Source organism: Ambystoma mexicanum, chromosome 3q (assembly GCF_040938575.1).
Source record: "Ambystoma mexicanum isolate Mex_15411 chromosome 3q, UKY_AmexF1_1, whole genome shotgun sequence".
NCBI lineage: Eukaryota > Metazoa > Chordata > Amphibia > Caudata > Ambystomatidae > Ambystoma > Ambystoma mexicanum.
The window spans coordinates 105736646-105757128 of NC_090926.1; the positions used below are offsets into that span (position 1 = coordinate 105736646).

General features: G+C 47.7%; 1 protein-coding gene and 1 long non-coding RNA gene across 2 annotated transcripts in view; one reads left to right on the plus strand and one right to left on the minus strand.

Moving 5' to 3' along the window:
- Nucleotides 1-20483, plus strand: part of LOC138581801 (uncharacterized) — a 194688-nt gene that overhangs the window by 118141 nt on the left and 56064 nt on the right. The gene's annotated exons all lie outside the window — the stretch shown is intronic.
- Nucleotides 631-20483, minus strand: part of LOC138582176 (N-chimaerin-like) — a 57646-nt gene continuing 37793 nt past the window's right edge. The window contains exons 3-7 of the mRNA XM_069653238.1: nt 16375-16548; nt 15389-15466; nt 13935-14072; nt 12371-12476; nt 631-1704 (exon numbers count right to left, since the gene is read on the minus strand). Of these exons, the coding sequence (XP_069509339.1) occupies nt 1533-1704; nt 12371-12476; nt 13935-14072; nt 15389-15466; nt 16375-16548 (668 nt within the window). The 3' untranslated portion in view covers nt 631-1532. The remainder of the gene's footprint in view (nt 1705-12370; nt 12477-13934; nt 14073-15388; nt 15467-16374; nt 16549-20483) is intronic.

The following is a 20483-nucleotide window of genomic DNA, read 5'->3' on the forward strand; positions in this document are numbered from 1 at the left end:
ATTCAGGTATGTCATATCAAATGATGGGTTAAAGGTCATCTGGGCATGAGGCCAAACAGTAATTTCCTGTGATCTGATCAGGGTCACATGATCCAATTTGATATTGTGACGTCATCATGTCCATGGTCATGTGATGTTATCTTGACATAATTAGTAATTTTGAAACTTGAAAAATTCTTCCTCTTTTTGGTCAAATAATGTTGGCAAGTATTTAGGTCTTGGCGTTACACCAGGTTGAACCATGGTAATCACAGCAATTCTATCATCAGGTCTGCCAATCTCAGCTACACTTAGTGGGAAAATTAAATATTTTATCAGGAAGTGTTTTTTGGAAGGGGGTATATAACCTAATCCTGTCCAAAATGGATCAAGGGGAAAGTGGCATGAGATGATGTTCCTGCTTCACCTAAAGGATACACTGCATATTGTGGCTGGCTTAATATCTGGGCAGACAAAAGGTGATCCCATTGCCCTGGTCCAGCACCAGTCCCATTGGCCTTCAGTGAAAGCCCTCATGAAATCGAGGACCATCCATCTAGCTTTCAAAGCCATTCATTAATGGCTTCCATTTTATCTGCAAAACAGATTTCCCAAGAAAAATAAAGACAAGAAAACTGCAACTCTCACAAATGTTTTCCTTCGGTTTCTGATTTTATTATGGAGTGGACTCCCATTTTCTCACCAGTTGGTGATCTCTCTCACAGTGTCCAAGAGATATCTCCAGCTTACCTGCATAACATACATTTGTTTTGATGTGCTAATTCCTTACAATCCTGCCCTGATTTTATTGCGTTACATTTGGTCATCGCAGCGCGCTCTGCCATGGAAATGCTGAAACATTTCAAATCCACTTTAACAACATGTAAATAACATAAAAAAATAATATAACAAAACAAAATAAATGGATGCAGTCGAACTGTGCTACTACATATTGCTACGAGATGCATCTCCACCAGTTACATGTCATGAAGGATCTTTAGTACACCAGGAGATGCCGGTGTAAATCCACGGCCTTTGATCCTTAGAATCCAGCAGTCAAAAGTCAAACGTTTCCAGTTATGAAGACTCCAGAACATGTAACACCTAAGCCTGAGCATCTCAGAAGGTCTTTGGAGTCAGATATTGGAAAACTCTTTGGAGAATACCATGATTTGGGGCAGTGCCGGATTAAACGCTGTGGAGGCCCATAGACCATCGAAATGTCACGGCCCCCCCTCACAAATGATCTTCTAATATGTTTTTAATTTTCTGCACCTCTTTATGTTGATCTGTTGTCACAGGGCCCCTAAAAGGAGTGGGGCCCAATGGCCGGTGCCTACTTGGCCTAATGGATAATCCGGGACCAATGTGGGGCCTTCTTGAGACATACCCTTGCTCGGCACCTTGTAGTAAGGCAGTCTGACGAGTTGACTAGATTGGGAATCCCCAGGAAACTGTGGCTGGTACCTTGAACATTGTGAAGAATTCCTTTGCCTGGGCCCTCTAAGTCTGCCTGCTGTTGGATCTCTGAAGAAAGTCTCGGTATAGGGCCCTCAGAAGAATACCGCCTGGTGTTCGATTAGTAGGTGCACCACTAGTCGCTGATAAGAAATATTGCTCAGGATCACCAGAGGATCCTGGCTGAGGGGCCTCATGAGCGTAGGCCCAAAGACGATCCCCAGGTTGGCAGCACTCATGAGATTTTCAGCCTCGTGATCAGAAACCCTGAAAAGATAAGAAAGAATGTAAAATTATTGAGTGCTCCATTACAGGGATTAGCTAGGTTTGACTTGGTTTTGGTTTAAAGAATCACTTCACGAGAGCTGGTTCCAGGTCTTATGATGGCACTGAATCTCAGCCGAACCAATCTATGTGGGACATTACCCACTGATCACCCATTTGAGAGGTATATACACCAGGGGCTGTTCTGTGATGTGGAGGCAAGTGTGAGTCGGGATTTCAATTTGCACATCAAAACATTGTAATATTTTGTCATATCTTGAAATAACACAACAGACTCATTTGACCTTACCCTCTGCATAGTCATTGTTAAGGCATAAATTAGCGAGAATGCATTTCAATATAAATGTCCTTGTTTATAACTAGGACACTGACTTCATTGCTACCATTTCGATTTTTCACTGCCACATTCCGCTTTACTTTCCATTGTCATCTACGATACATTTTTCTTTGTCACACTTCTGCTCTTAATGTCACTCTTTCACAACTAAGTCCTGTATTGGACTGTACATATTACAAGCAATTAGCCTAACAGGCTCTACAATATGTTGCTAGACCATTAACAGTCATGTGTAAGTCTAAATATTAAATCAAAAATTGGGGCTGCATCCGGTTTGCTGTTAACAGGGCTAAGGGGCAAAAAAAGGCAGTTGAGCTCTGTTTGCAATCTGTACCAGTTTCAACTCCACTGTGCTGATGATTCAGCATCTCCTTATTATGAAGGTCACTGGATGGGGTAGTTTTGAGTTAGTTAATACTAAAAATGTACATTTACAGTGACACAGAGCCACATAACAGTGGTAAAAAGAGTTGTGTAAGCACATGTTATCATATGATAATTAATTTATCATTAGACCCTCAAGTTATTCCGGCTAGTCCTTAGAGTTTGCTTTGATGGTGAAGAGAAACCCCTCCTAAGATAGACAACTTAGCTTGAACCTTAAATAAACATCTTTCATTACGTATTATTTTTTTCTTTTTACCTGTTGCCAGTTCTCTGGAGGACTTCAGGTTCCACCCCTTTGGTTTGTATGAATCTTTGCATAGCTCTAGTTTTTAATTAAGGTTTTCATTTAAGTGCAATAAGCCATGTGTGTATTATGTCAGACCTGTTAAGTGGGAGTCTCACCTCCAGCACATTATGCTTCACTTCAAGGACGTCACTGATAGTTGATCCCACTCTACAGATCCCCTCCTAAAAGCACACCCTTTACCTCATCTGTTTTGCACAACTCTAACCACCTGACTTATACAGTGCTACAGTGCTCTGCCCGGAATCCCGAGCAGAGACGAACCATGGCACAGGGGACAACCACGTGTTTCTGATGGTTCCATGATGTCCAAGTGGGTGGCATTGTAAAGAACCTCTTCTGGGGGCAGCGGTTCATGGATTCATCCTAAATCTATGCTGCTGCAATAATGAAGGGTGCCGCTCCTCTCCCCTTCTGATGCTCATGAAAGGAGATATGTTGTCTGGCACTAAGCAACTGGCAAAACTGCCTGACACATAGTCACTGGTGGACCGCTATGGAGTAGGAGGAGTTGGTGGCTGATACAAGGGGCCCGGAAGACTTCAAAAATCAGGCTGGTGACAGTAGCTTGCACCCCATCTAACACAAGTATACTATTTGGACCTAGCAAACCCTGCACAGGAAATTGGTGGGAGGAGAATCGTTGATATTTGTAGGCAGCCTACACTGCTGGAATTGTCAACACCCAGGCAGAAAACGTGACTGGGGATTTCGCTCTTCGATCTTGTTTTGTCTGAGCCTAGACGTTTTCCACCAGCTATTAGCCCACTCCCTCACATTGATCGCTTTCCATTAACATAGGGTGTGACCATTGAACCAGAAACACACTGCTTAAGGTATGGACAGGAGAACTCTTATAAACCTTTCTCCAAATACCTTGTCTGGTTCATGTAAACTGAAAGATAAATCCATATGCTGCCTCGACAATGCTTCTTACACGCTGTTGGCCATTGAGATCATGGCTTCCTCTGCTGCTTCATTTGGCAGGTCACAGCTTTTGGATTCTCAGCGTTCAGTTTTCACTCTCTTCATTTCTTGTTAGTCACTGCAGCATTATCACCTCACAGTCTAAAGTCTAAATAATGAATATGTATTCCTGCAGTCGTAGGGTGGATTAGAGAAGTGACTGTGGATGTGCAAGCTTCTCATCAGACACCTGCATTGCCTTGAAATACTTGGCATCGGCGCATTTGAAAGATGGTGAGAAGTAAAGGTTCTGCAGCCTTTGTCATGTGATTCCATTAGATTTGTCAGTCTCTTCTTATAAAAACACTTGGCAACTTTTAGACATTTCTGAAGTCGTCCTTATAGGATTGTGGGCCTGCAGGAGTAGCCCAATCATCAGAGTTCATTTCTACACTGATGATTGTATCTTATAAAAATCAGCTTGACTGAGCTCACAGACTCATTGTGGGGCTCATCCCATGCGGCTTTTGTCAATGCTGAAAAGCATGCAGTATATAGTATTTGTGCATGGTCCATTTATTGGTGCCTTTTATTCTTCTGACACATTCAAATTCTGCTCTACACCTAGAACTCTTGGATCTTTCCTTTTGTATCTTGCTTTTGTTTCTTGCTTTAACAAAACTAGAATGAGGGAAGAGCCTCTTTGTTTCAGGTTGCTGATTGTGCTTAGAGAGGGACAGCTTCAACTCACTGATGAGGCCCAACTAGGCCGAAACACGTGTCTGGGTTTTTCAGAGGAGAATTGCCTAGCATTTCTATGCTTGACCCCCCCCCAAGTCGTTGGGGCGAGACTGATATTCAAATGGATATTTCGCCTCTAGGAAAGGTACTAAGAGCCAAACAAAACGTGGTTGTAGAGCTTCCTGAGTGGGCGCCTTCCCAGAGAACATGCTATTTAGCCATGTTCGTTCTAGGTAGAAGGGCTCCTGGACCTTTTTTAAATGTTTTAGGAACTTGGGGTTTCACCCTAAGTTACCCTGGGTAATCCAGATGTAGACCCTTGCTCACTGTGCTTAGAGAGAGAGGCACAGCATCACCTCATTGATGAGGCCTGACTAGGCTGAAACACATGTCTGGGTTTGCTGTTGGTACTCTTGTTCAGAGGAGAATTGCCTAGCATTTCTGTGCTGGTCTGCCAAAGTGGGTGGAATCAGACTGATGTGCAAGTGGATATTTCTCCTCTGTGAAAGATAGTGAGCCAAAACATGGTTGTAGACCCTCCCAAGTGGGCATCTTCCCAGAGAACAGGTTATTTTGCTGTGTTTGTTCTCGGTATGGGGGCTCCTAGACCTTTTTTGAATTATCTAGGAACTTGGGGTTTCACCCTAAGTTGCCCAGGGTAACCAAGACGTGGACCCCTAGCTCACTGTGCTTAGAGAGGCACTGCGTCACCTCACTTGAAGAGGGGGACCTAAATTTAGCCCTCATTACACCCATCCCACTCTCAGCCTGTCGACAGAGAAACAAGAGATATACATCGCTTGTGGCCCCCTCCTTTCCTTCGTCGTTGATGTATCACTGGTGTGAGAGATGTTATTCACTCAGACAGCCATTCAGACATACCCAGAGGACATCACAGAAGAGAAAGAGCAAGTCGACTGACTGCAACCACAGAGAGCAGATGATGTCATGACTGACATGACATAGATACGTTAGACATGAAGCACATACACATCCCTGCACAAAGGTACGCAGACATTTTAATTTATTGCTGATAGACATGAAGGATATGCTTATGACTCAGATTGTTAGAGGACTGACATACGTCTGCCTTTTTACTGAGCACAAAACAGCAAGACGCACAAGACTACATATGAACGGCTTGCTGACGCTTCATGCAACTAACAGGTACAGCCATGCAAATAAAGATAGATGCCACAGGTACACTGGAGTGGATGGGAGAAGCTTCAAGAGTTCAAGACACACAGAAGGCCGACAGGCTCATCCAGTCGAAGTTGGCAGGACAGGCTTCCAGTGCAGATACCGTGCACAGACAGCTAAGGACACACAGATGATGAAAGTTCCCAGATAGGGGTAAGGGACAGAGCCCCTGTAAGGAACCCAAGCTGAAAATCCTCATAATTACAGGCAAGAGAGATCCATTTCGCGGCCCCTACACACGTGACTTGCACCTCCCAGACAGTGCCTATTTATTCGAGCCAGATAGAGATGGCTGTTCTTTTTTAAGTGAAGCAGAGGGATACAAATCTAACACAGGTTCAAAGACAAATGTTCTGTCTCACAGCCTATGAGAATGAAAAAGGTAGCTTATTGGGAACATGCAGCGCCTTCAGGGTCGGCCCCACTACCATGATTTGTTGCACTTGCGCTGGTATCAGTCCAAGGCTCCAAGGCTGAGAGACCCTTTCTGTCCAATCCCGGGTCACCATCCACGATAAGCTTACACTATGATGCATTGGCCAACTACCTTTAACAAACCTGTAACTTTGCATTTGATACATTTGGAGGTGTATCAGGAGGAGCCACCAGAAATGGTTTACCCAATGAATATACTAACCCCTTATAGAAAAAATATGTAGTTCACCTCACTAATCAATCCCTTCCACTGTTAGGTTTTTGGGATGTAACCACATCCTGGGATGTCACACGCTAACAAAAGCAGCTGACAATTGCCTAAACACTAAGAGGAAGCATGGAGAATGTTACATTGTTCATGCTACAATCCATGTTATTTGAATGCAAAATAAACACAAACTTTGTCCCATGGCTGGGTCTTCCTTTCTTGGTACAGGGGATTTACAGGGCCCAGTTCCTCTTGCATGTAGATCTGGAGGCTGTTAATAGTACCCTGGCCACTATTACACACTGTTGAGGTCCGACAAAGCAGAAACATGTGTCCGGGGTTGCTGTTGGCACTCTTGTTCAGAGGAGAATTGCCTAGCATTCCTGTGCTGGACTATCAAAGTGGGTGGGACCAGAGTGATATGCAAATGACTATTACTCCTCTGTGAAAAGTACAGTGAGCAAAAACGTGGTAATAGACCCTCCTGAGAAGGCATCTTCCCACAGAACAGGTTATTTGACCGTGTTCGTTCTCAGTCGAGGGCTCCCAGAACTTTTTTGATTTTATTAAGACCTTGGAGTTTCACCCTAAGTTACCCAGGGTAATCCAGGCATGGGCCTCTTGCTCATTGTGCTTAGGGAGGAACAGCTACACCTCACTGATGAGGCCAAACTAAGCTGAAACACATGTCTCGCTCGGATTGCTGCTGGTGTTCAGAGGAGAATTTCCTAGGATTTCTGTGCTGGACTGCCTGGGTGGGTGGGACCTGACTGATATGCAAATTGATATTTCTCCTCTGTGAAAGGTACAGTGAGTTCAAACGTGGTTGTAGACCCTCCCGAGTGGGCACACGTCCCAGAGAACAGGTTATTTGGCTGTGTTTCTTCTTGGTAGAAGGTCTCCCAGATATGTTTTCAACTTTGGAAGTCACTCCCTCCCTCCCTACGTATCATCACTAATCATCTGCTATTCTGAAAAAAATGAAAAACGTGGATGTTCACTTTATAATCTCACTGTCTCATCCGTTTAATTTAATCTGACAGACCATTGGTGTTAGTGCAGTTTTTAGCTTAATTTAACATAGCAACATCATTTAAACATTGTTGTTGGGGATACGGTGTAGTTGATCTGGTTTTGGTATTCCCTCACTAAATTAGGAATGAGACGAGGAGGAACGGTAGTGAATGTAAGAGACTGCTAGATAAGTGACTAACCACATTCACCCTTTCAAAAGCTACTAATGTTTCTTACCAAAGTCCCCTATATATTTAAGTGACAACATTAATTTTGAATCACACCAATAAAATCCTTTTATTTGACAGTTCCATAAATCTGAGTGCCCTCCCGAGTGTCCGACCCCTTATCCCCCCCATTCACCTCTCACTCTAGATTCTAATGACAATGGTACCATTTCAGCTATTTGGCTATTGATAGCACTAACCGGTGGTGGAAAAAGGAGGGTGAGGGGTGTCCATTTTAGCGTCTTTTATGCCGTTAAGAGTTTTGGATACCAATTTGGAGGGATCATCAGCTTGTGGGCACCCCTATTTAGCGAGTCAGTGAATTAATAAATAACGTTCCTCTGGTTCCGAAGACCTAGATCTGCCTTTCCAACACTTAAATAGCATCACCAATTTGGTTTACACAGGGGGGTTGACCTATTGAACTCAAGGAAGATTTGTTCTCTGAAGCATCTCACGCAGTAATGCAGCATAGTGTCATGGAAGAGTGCAAGGCCCCCGTTAGACACTCCTGATAGCCCAGGTCCCATTGATATAGCCATTTAAATAAATACTATTACTCATGTGTGGGGTTTAAACTAGAGGAGATTATCTATTCCATATTACATACATCAGTTGGCCTGGGTGAGTGATAAGTGTCCATGGCAGGCATTACCTCCACGTCCCTCTTCCTCGTCCCAGTACTCACCACAGGACATTTTTCTTTTCTTTGTAGGTCTAAACCCCCCCACTTACCCACAATCCCCAATTCTTTTTCTCCTGTCTCCGACAGGGACTGGCTTTTCTTGGAGCAGGGCTCTCGGGAGCTATTTGGGGTGCCCTCCTGGGTGGCGTCTGCGTCTTGTGAGGTGTTGGTTACGGGTCTCCACCCGGGGCTTGAGGTCCGGTTTAGCCGAGATCCACGCCCTTGGCTCTACTGCAGGCTTGCAGGATCTTGGGTGGCAGGCTCGGTTTTGGTGGGGAGGTGCAGTCAGCCTTCCTTGTTTCCCATGACCTGCTGCTATAGGCTTGGTTGTGGTTAGCGTGGGGAGGGGGCTGGTATGCCCTCCCCGCTGCTTCTCGTCTGTCATCTGTGGCTCTGCCTGGTTGGGGGCAGGACCCTCGTTGGGCCTCTCGCTCCTGCTGCTCCTCCACTGCCTGTGGGAAGGCGGCCGGATTGCACTGGTTGGGTCACACATCTCTGCAGCTCTTGACAACACGGAGGTGCAGTCGGTCCTCACCGTTTCCAGTGACCTGCTGCTGTAGTCCTGGCTACACATAGCGAGGGGAGGGGGTTGGAATGCCCTCCCTGCTGCTTTCCTACTGTCAGAAGTGGCTCTGCCTGCTTGGAGACAGGGCCCTCGTTGGGCCACTTCTGTTCCGTGCACTGGTTGCCTGGTCGGGGGGTTGGATGGGGGTTGGTGTGCTCCTCCCCACCCTCGGGGCTCCTGCTGGGCTTGCTGGTCCTTGGCGTGGCTGGTTTGCCTGCAGTGCTGGAATTTGCTGGAGGGCTCCCGATAGCTCATCTGGTGGAGCATGGGTCTACAACCTGCAAGGTCTTGGTTTCAAGGCACCTCTCAGGCATTGGTCAATGGTGGTTAGAGTGGGAATATGATATATACTAATTCTTCTGCCTTTCCACTGTCTGTGGAGCGTACTTCTTCCCTCCTGTGTTGCTTTTGTTGGATGCATGCTGTCGACGTCATTGCTGCACTGTTTTTTCCTGTCATGTGCTTCAGCTGGCTCATCTTGTTTGGGTGTGGGGGGGTACATGGCAGGCTCTCCTTTAGGCTTGGTCTTTTCTCTGGCCTTGTCTGGTGTTGGGGCTTATGACTGGTGGGAGTCCTGCTTCTGGCCACCCACCCTGCTGTCTCTGTGCTGCTGGTTGTTTTGGTGGTACTTTGCATATACCCCTGTTGCGCAGGCTGTGTGGTGGTCTGTGCAAGATTGACAGTCTTGGTGCCCAGCCTTTCAGCCTTCTGTCTCCTTGAGGTGCCTGTCTTTGGCTGCTTGTCCTGCCCTGCTTCCGGGGTCTTTGGTTTCGTGTGAATCCATGTACCATTCCTGATGGCCGGGCTGTTGGCTGTGCGGCTGCACACTCGCCCCTGTGCAAAGCCTGCTGTGGCGGGTTCAGCTCCCTGTGGGGTCGTCATGGCCTTTCTTCCTTCTGAGGTCGATGTATTGAGTGCCACTCTATGAGCTATTGCTGTCCTCTATTGTTTCAGCGCTCTGTCACCTGTGGGTGTGTGGTGCTATGTATTTTTACCGTTCAAATGATGCGGCTCACCTGGCCCACGCACACTGCGGCTTCTTGTGTATTCCTGTATTTGTGTGTCGCTGTAGATGTTTGCGTGCTCCCAGGTTCTTTTTGCCTGAACACCTCGGTGTCCCTCTGTGCTTGGGAATTTTGTGCTGGGGTGCTGTCTTGGTGGTGGGGCTGAGTCCTGATGGTCCACCCCTAAACTTTGGCTTTGGATGTTTATTGCTTTGGGGTATCCAGTTCCCCTGGCCCTCGCCTCTTGGATCTCATTGGTGGGGTCTTTGTCTGGGTTGTGCTTCGTTGCCTGAACCTCAGGCTTGCCCGTTGTGTTTCTGGTCCTGTTTTGGTGGCTTGCTTTTGGGTTGGAGCAGTGTTTGCTTTGTTGGATAGTGCTTGCTGCGGGGACCTATGGTTTGCGTGGTAGCAGTTGCCTCCCTGGTCTCCCCGCTTTCTCTCCTTCGCCCTTGGTCGGGTTGCCCGTTTGCTTCTGCAAGTGGAGTTGGTGAATCCTTCTCTTGGGTTTCGCAGTTTGTGGCTCTGCATTGTGTTCTCCCTCTGGTTCAGTTGGGGGGTTTTGGTTGGTGTTTCTGGTTGCTTGTTTCCCATGTGATGCTCTTCTCCCTCCCCGGTTCGCTTATCTGGTTGGCTCTGGGTATTGAGCATTTTGGTTCCGGGGCCTCCCTCTGGGCTGCGTTCGGTCCTTTAAGTGTTTCCTGTGCTTCTAGCTTCCCTGGTGGCTCTTATCCTCCTACGCTAGGTGCTCTGTGTGCTTGTCAGGGCCTGGTCTGGCTTCTTCCCCTGCGGGCCTTGTGTCCTCTGTGTCTGGACCCAGGCCTGGCATTCTGCTGGTGGTGGCCTTTCGCTGTTCCCAGGGGTTTGTCCTCTTCTTGATGCCTCGACTCCCATTGGGTCTCTTCATCCTTCCCTTGGGGCTGGGGGTGTCCGGTTCCAGGTCCTCCTGGAGGTCTATGACTCTGGGGAGTGTCTGAGGGTGTGGCTGGTGGCTCCGCTGCCTTTCTGGGGTCTGCTGTTCCCATTTCTTGGCCCCTGGTTCTTGTGGTGGTCTTCGGGGTGCTGTCCCGTTCCCTCTGATTTGGTCCTTTGGGGTCTCTGGGGATTGTTTTCCTGTTCTCTGGCACTGCCCTAGTCTTGGGGCTCGGTGTTGCTCTGGCCTGGTGTCAGTCCTCCTCCCCAGGCTGCAGTCTCTTGTCTCCCGGTGGTCTTCTCTGGCCTCTTCCGGTGTCCCTAGTATTGGGCGCATATGTTTCCGGTGGTAGGAGGCACATGGCCTGGTGCTCCTCCCTCTGGCAGGAGATCCTGGCTTGGTTGCTTCTCATCGGGCATCTTTCGCTGTGCTTCGGGATGCCTTGTGGTTCTCTTCCGGTCTCCGGGGTTGAGACGTGATGTTCCGGTCATTTGCTCCACCGTGGCTGTGGTCCACGTTCGGGGGTGGGTTGGGGCCCTGGTTTTTCCAGTAAGGTGCTTGGGGGGCCTGGGCCTCTTGTCTCCGGTTGATCCTAGGGTTGGTACCTCTGAGGGTGTGGCGCTGGGGTGCCGTTATGGCCTGTCGAGGGGTGTCCAGGCAGAGGCATAGACAGGGTAGGCCTGAGTGAGCAAGGCCCACCCGAAGTCTGTAAATGCTCACTCAGCAGCACTGTGTGGGTATTTACAGATGTTAATGGCACTGCGGAGGGCACAAATATATTAGCTTCAGGCCCCACTTGTTAGGCAATCCCGGCTACGCCTCCGTGTCCTGGTCCCGCATGCTGGTGTTGTCGGCATGATGGCCAGTCTCTGAACTATGTTCAGCACTGTGATGGTGTGACAATGGACACACAACCCCAGTTGAAGCCTCACTGAAGACCCCTAAATGTCATCCATCAGGGCTTTTCCATTTAGCACCACTTTTCACTGCTGTTCACTTCAAATAAGCTTCCCAGCATTTGTCCCTTCTCGATTGCAAAACACAATCTCATTGGTTCAGGATGGCTTTAGCTAAACCATGCTTCTGCGAACCATGGAACCCAATGGCTCCAAAATATGAATCTAGTTTAATTTTAGTTATATTGTTTCGCTATTTTCCAAACATCTAGCTATGTCTGCAGTTGTCTACTTCATAAACGTGTTATTTACCTTCCACTTTCCCCAGAAGGATTCTTGTCTCTAACGTGTCACTGGAGTGGGATGCTGGTGACGCGCTGTCCCCCAGTACCACCAGCACGGTAGAGAAACTGTAGAATGCTTAGTGCATTTATTATCACTACCGGAATGTTGCATAAGCCCTGGCACTTGAGGAACCTGTAGGACTTTCAGGATGGGAGCTAGACCTGAGGAACGTTATCCTAATGCACTCCTGTTCACCACTTATTCTATACCCTCTAACTAATTGACCGGGTTTCCTTTTTACACTACCCGACACCTGTCTGATTTCTGCTCTGGGTGTAACTTACCTGAGAAAGTATAAAACTTCAGAAATCCTCTGATTTCTCAAGTGGCCAATCCACCTACAGTCCAGTGTTCTGCACCTGGACCCAGTTTCAACATCACAAAACATGACTCTGCTTCCAGCCCATGAAAATAACACAAGAGTAGGAACCTGAAGCCCTTCGGCGTAAAGAGTCTTCTCCAAACAGGCTGACTTTAGACTTACCGTCTGAGGTGGGCTATGAGGAACCGAAGCGTGGCATAATGCGCTGGTGGGAGGTGTCTCAACATGGCACAAAGCAGAATCACTTGCTCTTCCAGCACAGGCCTTCCTGGAGGAGATCATTAAGGGAAACACAATTAGGGGACACTTTCTCAAAAGCAAGTTGGAGACAGATTTGATTGGTTGGAGGTGAAAGGATCGTTGGATTTAATTGGGCTGACCAATGCACTCTAACCCCTGTATGCTGATAACTAAATGTACATTTCCAACATTGAAAAATTCAAACAGTTAGAGCATTTGGGTCATAAAAGGGGACTATTTCCAAAACTGTACAGAAATGGATTTAGCAAATGGGGACAAAGAAGACACACATACAAAAATTTTGTCACAGAAGTAGCACTGCCCTTGCCAGCGAAGGACAATTCAGAGGCATACATGACTTGCATGAGTGCGTGTGAGAGAGGAGGCTACCAGCAAGAATGAACATTATACTTCTATATGTGCTGGTTCAAAACACATGTTCAGGCTCTGCACTAGGCCATCCCTGCACAGATCACACTGCATTGCAATGTATTAGTTAATTCATGCACAGATCAAATGATCTAGTTCTCTGTCAACAAAGCCCTGCGCAGATGACATTTTCTGGGTTTATGGTCATTGCATCTAATGCCATTCCATCGACATTTTTCCATCTAAAAAAAGTCCATCTAATGCATTTTCTTTTTCATTTTTTGCCCCCCCCCACAACCGCTGTTTTTTTACCCTTTAAAATGCACCTGAAGAAAAATTAACCCTTTACCCCCAAAAAACATGCATTAGATGGAAATGTCTTAAATGGAAACATTTCGATGTCATGGTATTAGATGGAATGGGTTTAGATGAATTGACAAGATACCCATTTTCTGTCACCATGCTAACCTGATGGAGAGTTTTAGCATCCAATCCACAAATATTAGCCCAGGACACCTGCTCTCCGCTTGCCTATCCGAGCACGCATGGCATGCTCTGGCCAGCTGTTCTCCAAATACTACACATGTCATATGCTTATGCTCGATCCTATACAATCTCTGCACAAACTATCCCCTCTGACTCTGCAAACCACCCAGTCCAGAAGCACTTTTCTTTTTCACTGACCTCACTAGTCCCTGCACTGCCTGCACACTCAGTTTATGTGCAGAACATGCTTTTAGGGTTGCTTGCATCCCCATTTCTGGCATAGCTCACAGCCCCGCCTCATGTGAATTACGCCAGAAGGTGATCACGTGGGTATCACTTGCTGCTTGGCGTGGGCATGTCAGAGAATTGGATGTGTCCTTTACACGGTCTTATTTTTTTCTCCTCAGGTTTAAGGAGTAAATCTCGAAGGAAAGTGATACGGTTCCTTGACTTTCTTTGGTACTTACTCCACCTTATGGTTGCAATACAACGCGCGCTGGGATTCCCAGATATGTGCCCCGCACCCAATGCACAGCAGCCAGAGTGAGGTACCCTTCAACACCACCTTGTACGTCTACCTGCAGTCGGCCAGGATCCATGCACCGTGGTAGGCAGGTATTTGGATACTTACTTGCAGCGTCAATGGCTCGCTGGTAGAGGCTGTACGGGATGAGGGGGATGGGCAGCTCGCGCAGGTACAGTTTCAGTGCTCCGGCGAGGGCGTGCACGTCTTCACAAGACTGCGCAGACTGGGCGCCAATGGCTGCATCTGCAAGGAGGAATGTAAAAAGTGTGAGAATGTATGTGGCTATCAGCCGCTGCTTCGAGTGCCTCACACCTACTGACACAAACTGACACATATATACACTTGGCCTCAGGTATAGAAATAGTCTGCTGGAGACTTTTAGATTCCAGTCTGGCATGCAACAATAACTATACGAGGGAGCAGTGGATTGAAATGTTGTTGAGATGGTGCTGGGGTTGTGATTGATTGCTGTGGTATAGCGCCTAGAGGCAATGCAGAGGTGTTAATGCACTTTATGGGCCAGCTCACACACCCATTAACCAGGACTCTAGTGAGCTGCTTCCAAAGTGGTGGTGTTGTTTGTGGCTCTAAAAGTTGAGAAAGGAAGGTCCACGGTTGTGGTGATTGAGGGAAACCCGTGCCGGACTCTCTTGCTGATCCTGGGACACTTTGTTCTGAACATAGAACACTCTTACTTGATTGGGGGCTCGTGTGTGGCTGCATGGGCTGCTCCTGTGAGAGAGAGAGGGCCACTAACTGATGGCTGGGCCCTTTCTGGCCTTCTTGGCAGTTTTAATTGCCTTTGCACTCTTGCTAGATGGGGTCTGTGTTGCTGGTCATGGCACCCTTTTTTGGCTGCGGGTCGTTTCTGAACATGGACCAGACAAGGCACTTTCTTTGCAGACCAGGGATTCTTTTGCTAGGAATCAACTCTCTTGCCAGGAATTGGATTCACTTGCCAGACTGGGTGCATTCTTGCTGTCTCAATAATACCATTTTTGACTTCCTTGCTAAGGGGGGGAGCACTCCTGCCAGGCAGAGAACTCACTTGCCTGGCCATGGACTCTCTTGATTGGCCACAGACTCGCTTATCTAGTCAGGGACTCAATTGCCCAGCCAGGGATTGTCTGGCTAAGCCATGGCTCTCTTGGCACGTCAGGGGCTCTAGTTACCAGCTGCACATGTACTTGCTCAACCCATGGCCGAGATGTATGTGTAACCTCCAGGGGTCAGCACAAGTCGCCATTATATAAGCATCCGGGACGTGTTCTGTTTGTGATGGATGCTGTGTAAATGGTCAGTACTAAAATATATACAACTGCTACTATGTCTGAAATGCTGGGAAATGCATGGCCTCCTCTAGAGGACACACTGCATCAACGAGGAATCTGAATACCCCCAACAGCATTTCATCCTAAGCATTCCCATCACATACTTTGCACCCCCAATCTTCCTGGCTGAGGCCAAATGGTCTGTCTGTTCATGTGTTTGACATGAATTCTGTACTCGTGAAGACGAAGCACCTCTTGTGTTTTGAGAAGGATCTTCCCACCTCTTACCTGAATTGAAAGCTGTCCGCAATACCTCGATCCGGTCGCTGGAGCCGGACACTCGGTAGAGCCCCTCGCACTTTAGACCTGCGTGGCGAGAAGACAGAATGTCACACGAGAGGGCAGTGCTGCGTCTGTGCACTCTGAATCCCCCAGAAAACATTGGGCAGCGCACTAATGCTTCTAAGTGGGAGAGGGGCAGCGCAGACAGGCCCATGTATGTGATCCATGCGCCCGAGCTAGAGACGCGGCTAGGAGCCAAGACAAGCTGCTCCGCCACAAAGGAGCCAAGGTCGCAGATCACTTGCAGGCGTTAAGGACCCAGGTAGCATGCATTAATGCAAGGATAAAGTGTGGGAAGGAGGGGGATAGCAGACCCTATCATTCTTGACTCAAGCATTTAGTAGATTCACTCACATTTATAGGATCTCCAGTCACCCCAAAATTCAGACAAATATGAATAGAAAGGATGCACATTCTGGAATATGTAATTTAGGTAATAATGTTTCACCACAGAATGCCCTTTAATTCAGTTTTAAAGATTTAGACTGAGTGCAAGAGGCTCCTCCCTATTCCCCGTCCACAGATCATTATGGAGCGGTCCAGAGAAACTCGGCCCACTAACATCATTAATCATAATCGTTTATTTCTGGCGAAATCTGACGTAAAATCAAAACAGAATTAAAAACGAAGGATTTTGTATTCTCAGACGTTTTGGGGTAACAAGAGATCAGATTCTGAATGAGGCAGATAATCAAATTTTCAGCGTTGTAAGAGAGGTAACAGGCTTATCTCAAGCCCAGGCAGGGGCTGGGCAGAGTATAGTCCTCACATTATAGTCTGGTCCCAGGACTCATCAGGTGTTGACTCCTGCACTGGGTTGCCCTTTTGCAAATGACCGATCTCTGACCCCCGAATACCTCTCCGGTTTAAAATGTAGCAATGGCGTGCCATAAACGGAAGGGCTCTGCACGTGTGCTGCCCAGCCACGTTACCTCTTGCTTCGATTTCCTGGATGCAAGTCTCCACCACCAGAGGGCGCAGCGTGTCCTGGGCTTTCACCAGCGTTGTGAGGTCACAGCCGAACACTGTCTGAGTGAGAGTCAGGGGCGGCCTGCAGTCCCGGCGCGTTAACCTCACGCATTGAGTGTGCACTCGTAGCCCACAGTCTGCAACAGAAAGAAAAAGACGGTGGTTAAAGGCTGGAGGTGTAATCCCTTCTTTTCTTTATTTAATTAGTTGGTATACAAGGTAAGGGAGAGTACACCAGCTGAGTAAATCTGATTCCTCCTTTTAGGGGAATTATGGCTCCAGATTTGGGTTTGAGGCTCACAGGTGATCTGAATGTACAGTTAATGCACATCGCATACCTTCTCAGGAGCAGCGTGTTTTATTCTGTTCTTGCACAATCATTATGGGCCTGAAAGACTGCCCCTGGGTGGTAGCGGTGTGCGGTAGAAATCAACATAACATAACATAACATAACATGGAGAGTTTGGCGTTAGTGGTAACACAGCCAGTATTTTGCAATACCATTGCATAAAACGAAGATTTTCAGAACTGAAACTCTTCGAAAGCGCCTGCTCTTGCCTGCAAGAAAACTCCTCGACACAAAATCGCTACCGTATGCGGCATTACTCGTGTGGTATAGGACTCCAAAATGGGGAATAACTCAAGGGCCCCCATGACTCGGAATCATGCAGTCCCTCTGCATTACTGTATTTTTATCATACGGGGTAACGTAGATGAGTTTTTGCGCCATTACTGTAGAATCTATCTGCCATCCCTTCAGATGAACTGAAGCAACAGCATGAAACTGCACTCTTCAGCGAGCTTTTGCAAGCTCCTGCTATCAGCTTGCACTCTCTGGTGATTACCCAACCTGCAGGATTAATCTTCACTCCCCAGAGATCATCCAGCACCGGCACCGTTCAGGCGGATATCCTGATCCTATGCATCAACTTCACTCACTGCAGGTCAGCTCTTCCGCTAAGCAGTGATCTGTGGGGATCATCCTCCCACAGCATTAATCCTAAACCTTGTGTCATCAGTATGCATCTTCACGGCTGCGCGTCACCCGCAACATGATGCTAAACTGCACTCTTCTGAGGACACATCACTGGCAGCATTACTAATTACTTTTAGGAGAATTTAAAACTCCACAGGATTACTCTGACGATCATCTAGCGCACAGCACTACTCTGCACTCCCTTGAAATGAGCTGACTCGCTACTTTGTTACATTGGTTCCTTGTCTAGCACTTGGATTGCCCTGAAGCAGTTTAAAAAAACTGGATTTGAGAAAAGAAATTAAGGGGTCCAGGATAGGATGGGTGTCAGTAGGAAGCAGGAGGAGGACACAGGCGAAATCATCTCTGATGTTATGCCACATACAGTGCCCTGTGCCTGGGCTCAGGAGAACCTGAATGCTTATTAAAACGCAGCGCATTGAGGGATAGGTGTGCGTTCCTGAGGGCACTCGGGTGACAGTAGACTACAGTTTACAAGTCCCCCAGGGAGGGACATCCCCTGAGATTGATCTCATGGTAATTCTTGAGACCAGCCATCAGCCTTTCTGGGGTGTCTCTGCCTTTGTTGGAATGGGTCCCAAATGGAGCTTTTCCTGGGCTCCCTTCTTTCTTCTTCTTGCTGACAGATTTTATCCACCAGCGGTGATTACTGGATACCGAGGCGTGAGCCTCATTACTCCATCCTCTTGGGTTGAGTGTGCCGTCGTGGGTTGGATTTCTTCATGGCACGTGTGGACTTGTCAGAGTAAGGCTGGTTTCACAGAGTCTTCGCCGTGATGGGCTCCTATCGGAATCATCTATTTATAGGCCACCCATATTCCTTCCTGTGCTGCCATGGGTCCTCTGCTTACATGAAAAGAGTTCAACAAGTGCACCCAGATTAGACAGAGGACTAACGTCCTGGTGCACATGTTCCTCACACATCCGGCCCATCGAGATGGGAGGACTGCTGGCGAGAACAAACACTTTGGAATTAGAGAAGTGAGAACTCCTATTTTAGGCAAAACCGAGCGGATGACTTTCAGGGGTGAGTGAGGGTAGATGAGAAAACAATAGGGGTTTCTAGGACTTGTATGTGCCCCGAACTAATGAGAGTGCCCCCTTTACAAGAGTAGCTGAGCATCAGTGGCAAGAGAGAGGCCGATTAACAAGGGAGGACCTTCACACTGTAAAAGAAACATGCAACCTAACTTTGTAGGCTGACGTCCTGACACAAGAAGCTCAACGAAGGCAGTGGAGCAGTAAGACACGCAAACTCGGTGCAGCCATCAAAGCATTGCTGTGCCAATGGCTGGGTCGGGGGCGGCATGCTCGGCTGCTTTCTACTGCACCAGGCTTGGCCAAAGGTCTAATGGACTCTAAAGGTGTGCACGTGAATCCAAGTGAAGGTAGCTACCATTTTTGGTTCATTGAGAAGGATAGCTCGGTCCCCAGGCCAAGGCCTGTCAATCACTAGAGGAAGATGGTCACGTCACACTCAGATTTAGATCCTCCTGCGGTAGATAAAAAGAGTACCGTGGTAGATAAAAGAAAGAGTACCGTGGAGTTTGGTAAACAAAAACACCTACTATTTTAGAGGATAGAGCCAACATCCATGGCACGTACGACATAAAGTGATATTATTAACATTATGATTTAGAGTCTGGGCAGCTCAGCTGTGTGCCGCTCGATGGTCTGCAGAAAATGCCATCAGTGCAGACGCTCAAAATGCCCACAACAGACCGATATGCAGGAGCAGGCTATTTATGCCCCCTCTTGGGGATTGCCAGAACCCATCCATCTGCAGACGTCAAGGTGGTGCAGCTGCTTGCACACACATGGGCATATGCTTGGAATTACAATTGCGCCATTTAGTTGCATCAACAGCACGGTTCTCCCCTGAGATCCTGGGGCTCAGGTGCTTGAAATGAGCTACTGGAATTTGCTGTCAGATCTAATTATTGTTGCTGTGCACAGCAATGCGAGCAGGGAGGGCGGCGGTCGTGTCTTTCAGATAATGCTGGAATGGGGCTTGACGCGGAAAGGGCCTCGGCTGGATTCAGTGTTGGAATGGGAAATGGTACAGGGCCTCTCTGCTTGACGGGAGGGACATGAGGCTGGAGACCTGGAACGGGAAGCAATACCGAGCCCCCAAAATGGGCGCATTGAATGTCCCCTGATCTAAAAGAAATGGCATGTGAGAGATGGAGAGTCTCTCAGCTGGGAGAACTGAAATGGGTAGTGCAGTAAAGACTCATCTAAGAGAATTGGAATCGCAACAATGCACAGTCTCTACGTGGGGCGAATGGGAAGCAATGAACAGTGTCACAGCTGGGACAATTGGAACAGTAAGCAAAGCAAAGTCTATCAGATAAGAGAATTCGAAATGCAGAGTCCCGGCTGGTTTAATTTGAATAGTACACGATGCAGAGTCACTCAGCAGGAAGAATTGGAATCACAAGCAATGTAGAGTCTCTCATCTGGCAGGAGGAGAATGGGAAGCAATGCAGAGTATCTCAGCTGGGAGAAGGAGAATGGGAAGCAATGCAGAGTCTCTCAGCTGGCAGAAGGAGAATGGGAAGCAATGCAGAGTCTCTCAGCAGGGAGAATTGGAATGGTAAACAATGCAGTCTTTCAGCCGGGAGATTGGGAACGGGAAGCAATGCAGAGTCACCCAGCGGGACGAATTGGAATCAGAAGCTATGCAGAATCTCTCAGCTGGCAGAAAGAGAATTGGAAGCAATGCAGAGTCTTCCTGCTGGGAGAACTGGAATGGTACACAATGCACATTCTTTCAGCTGGGAGTTTGGGAATGGGAAACAATGCAGAGTCACCCAGCGGGACGAATTGGAATCATAAACTATGCACAGTCTCTCAGCTGGCAGAAGGAGAATGGGAAGCAATGCAGAGTCTTTCCGCTGGGAGAATTGGAGTGGTACAAAATGCAGTCTTTCAGCTGAGAGATTGGGAATGGGAAGCACTGCAGAGTCACTCAGTGGGAAGAATTGGAATCAGAAGCAATGCAGAATCTCTCAGCTGGCGGAGAATCTCTCAGCTGTCAGAAGGAGAATGGGAAGCAATGCAGAATCTCTCAGC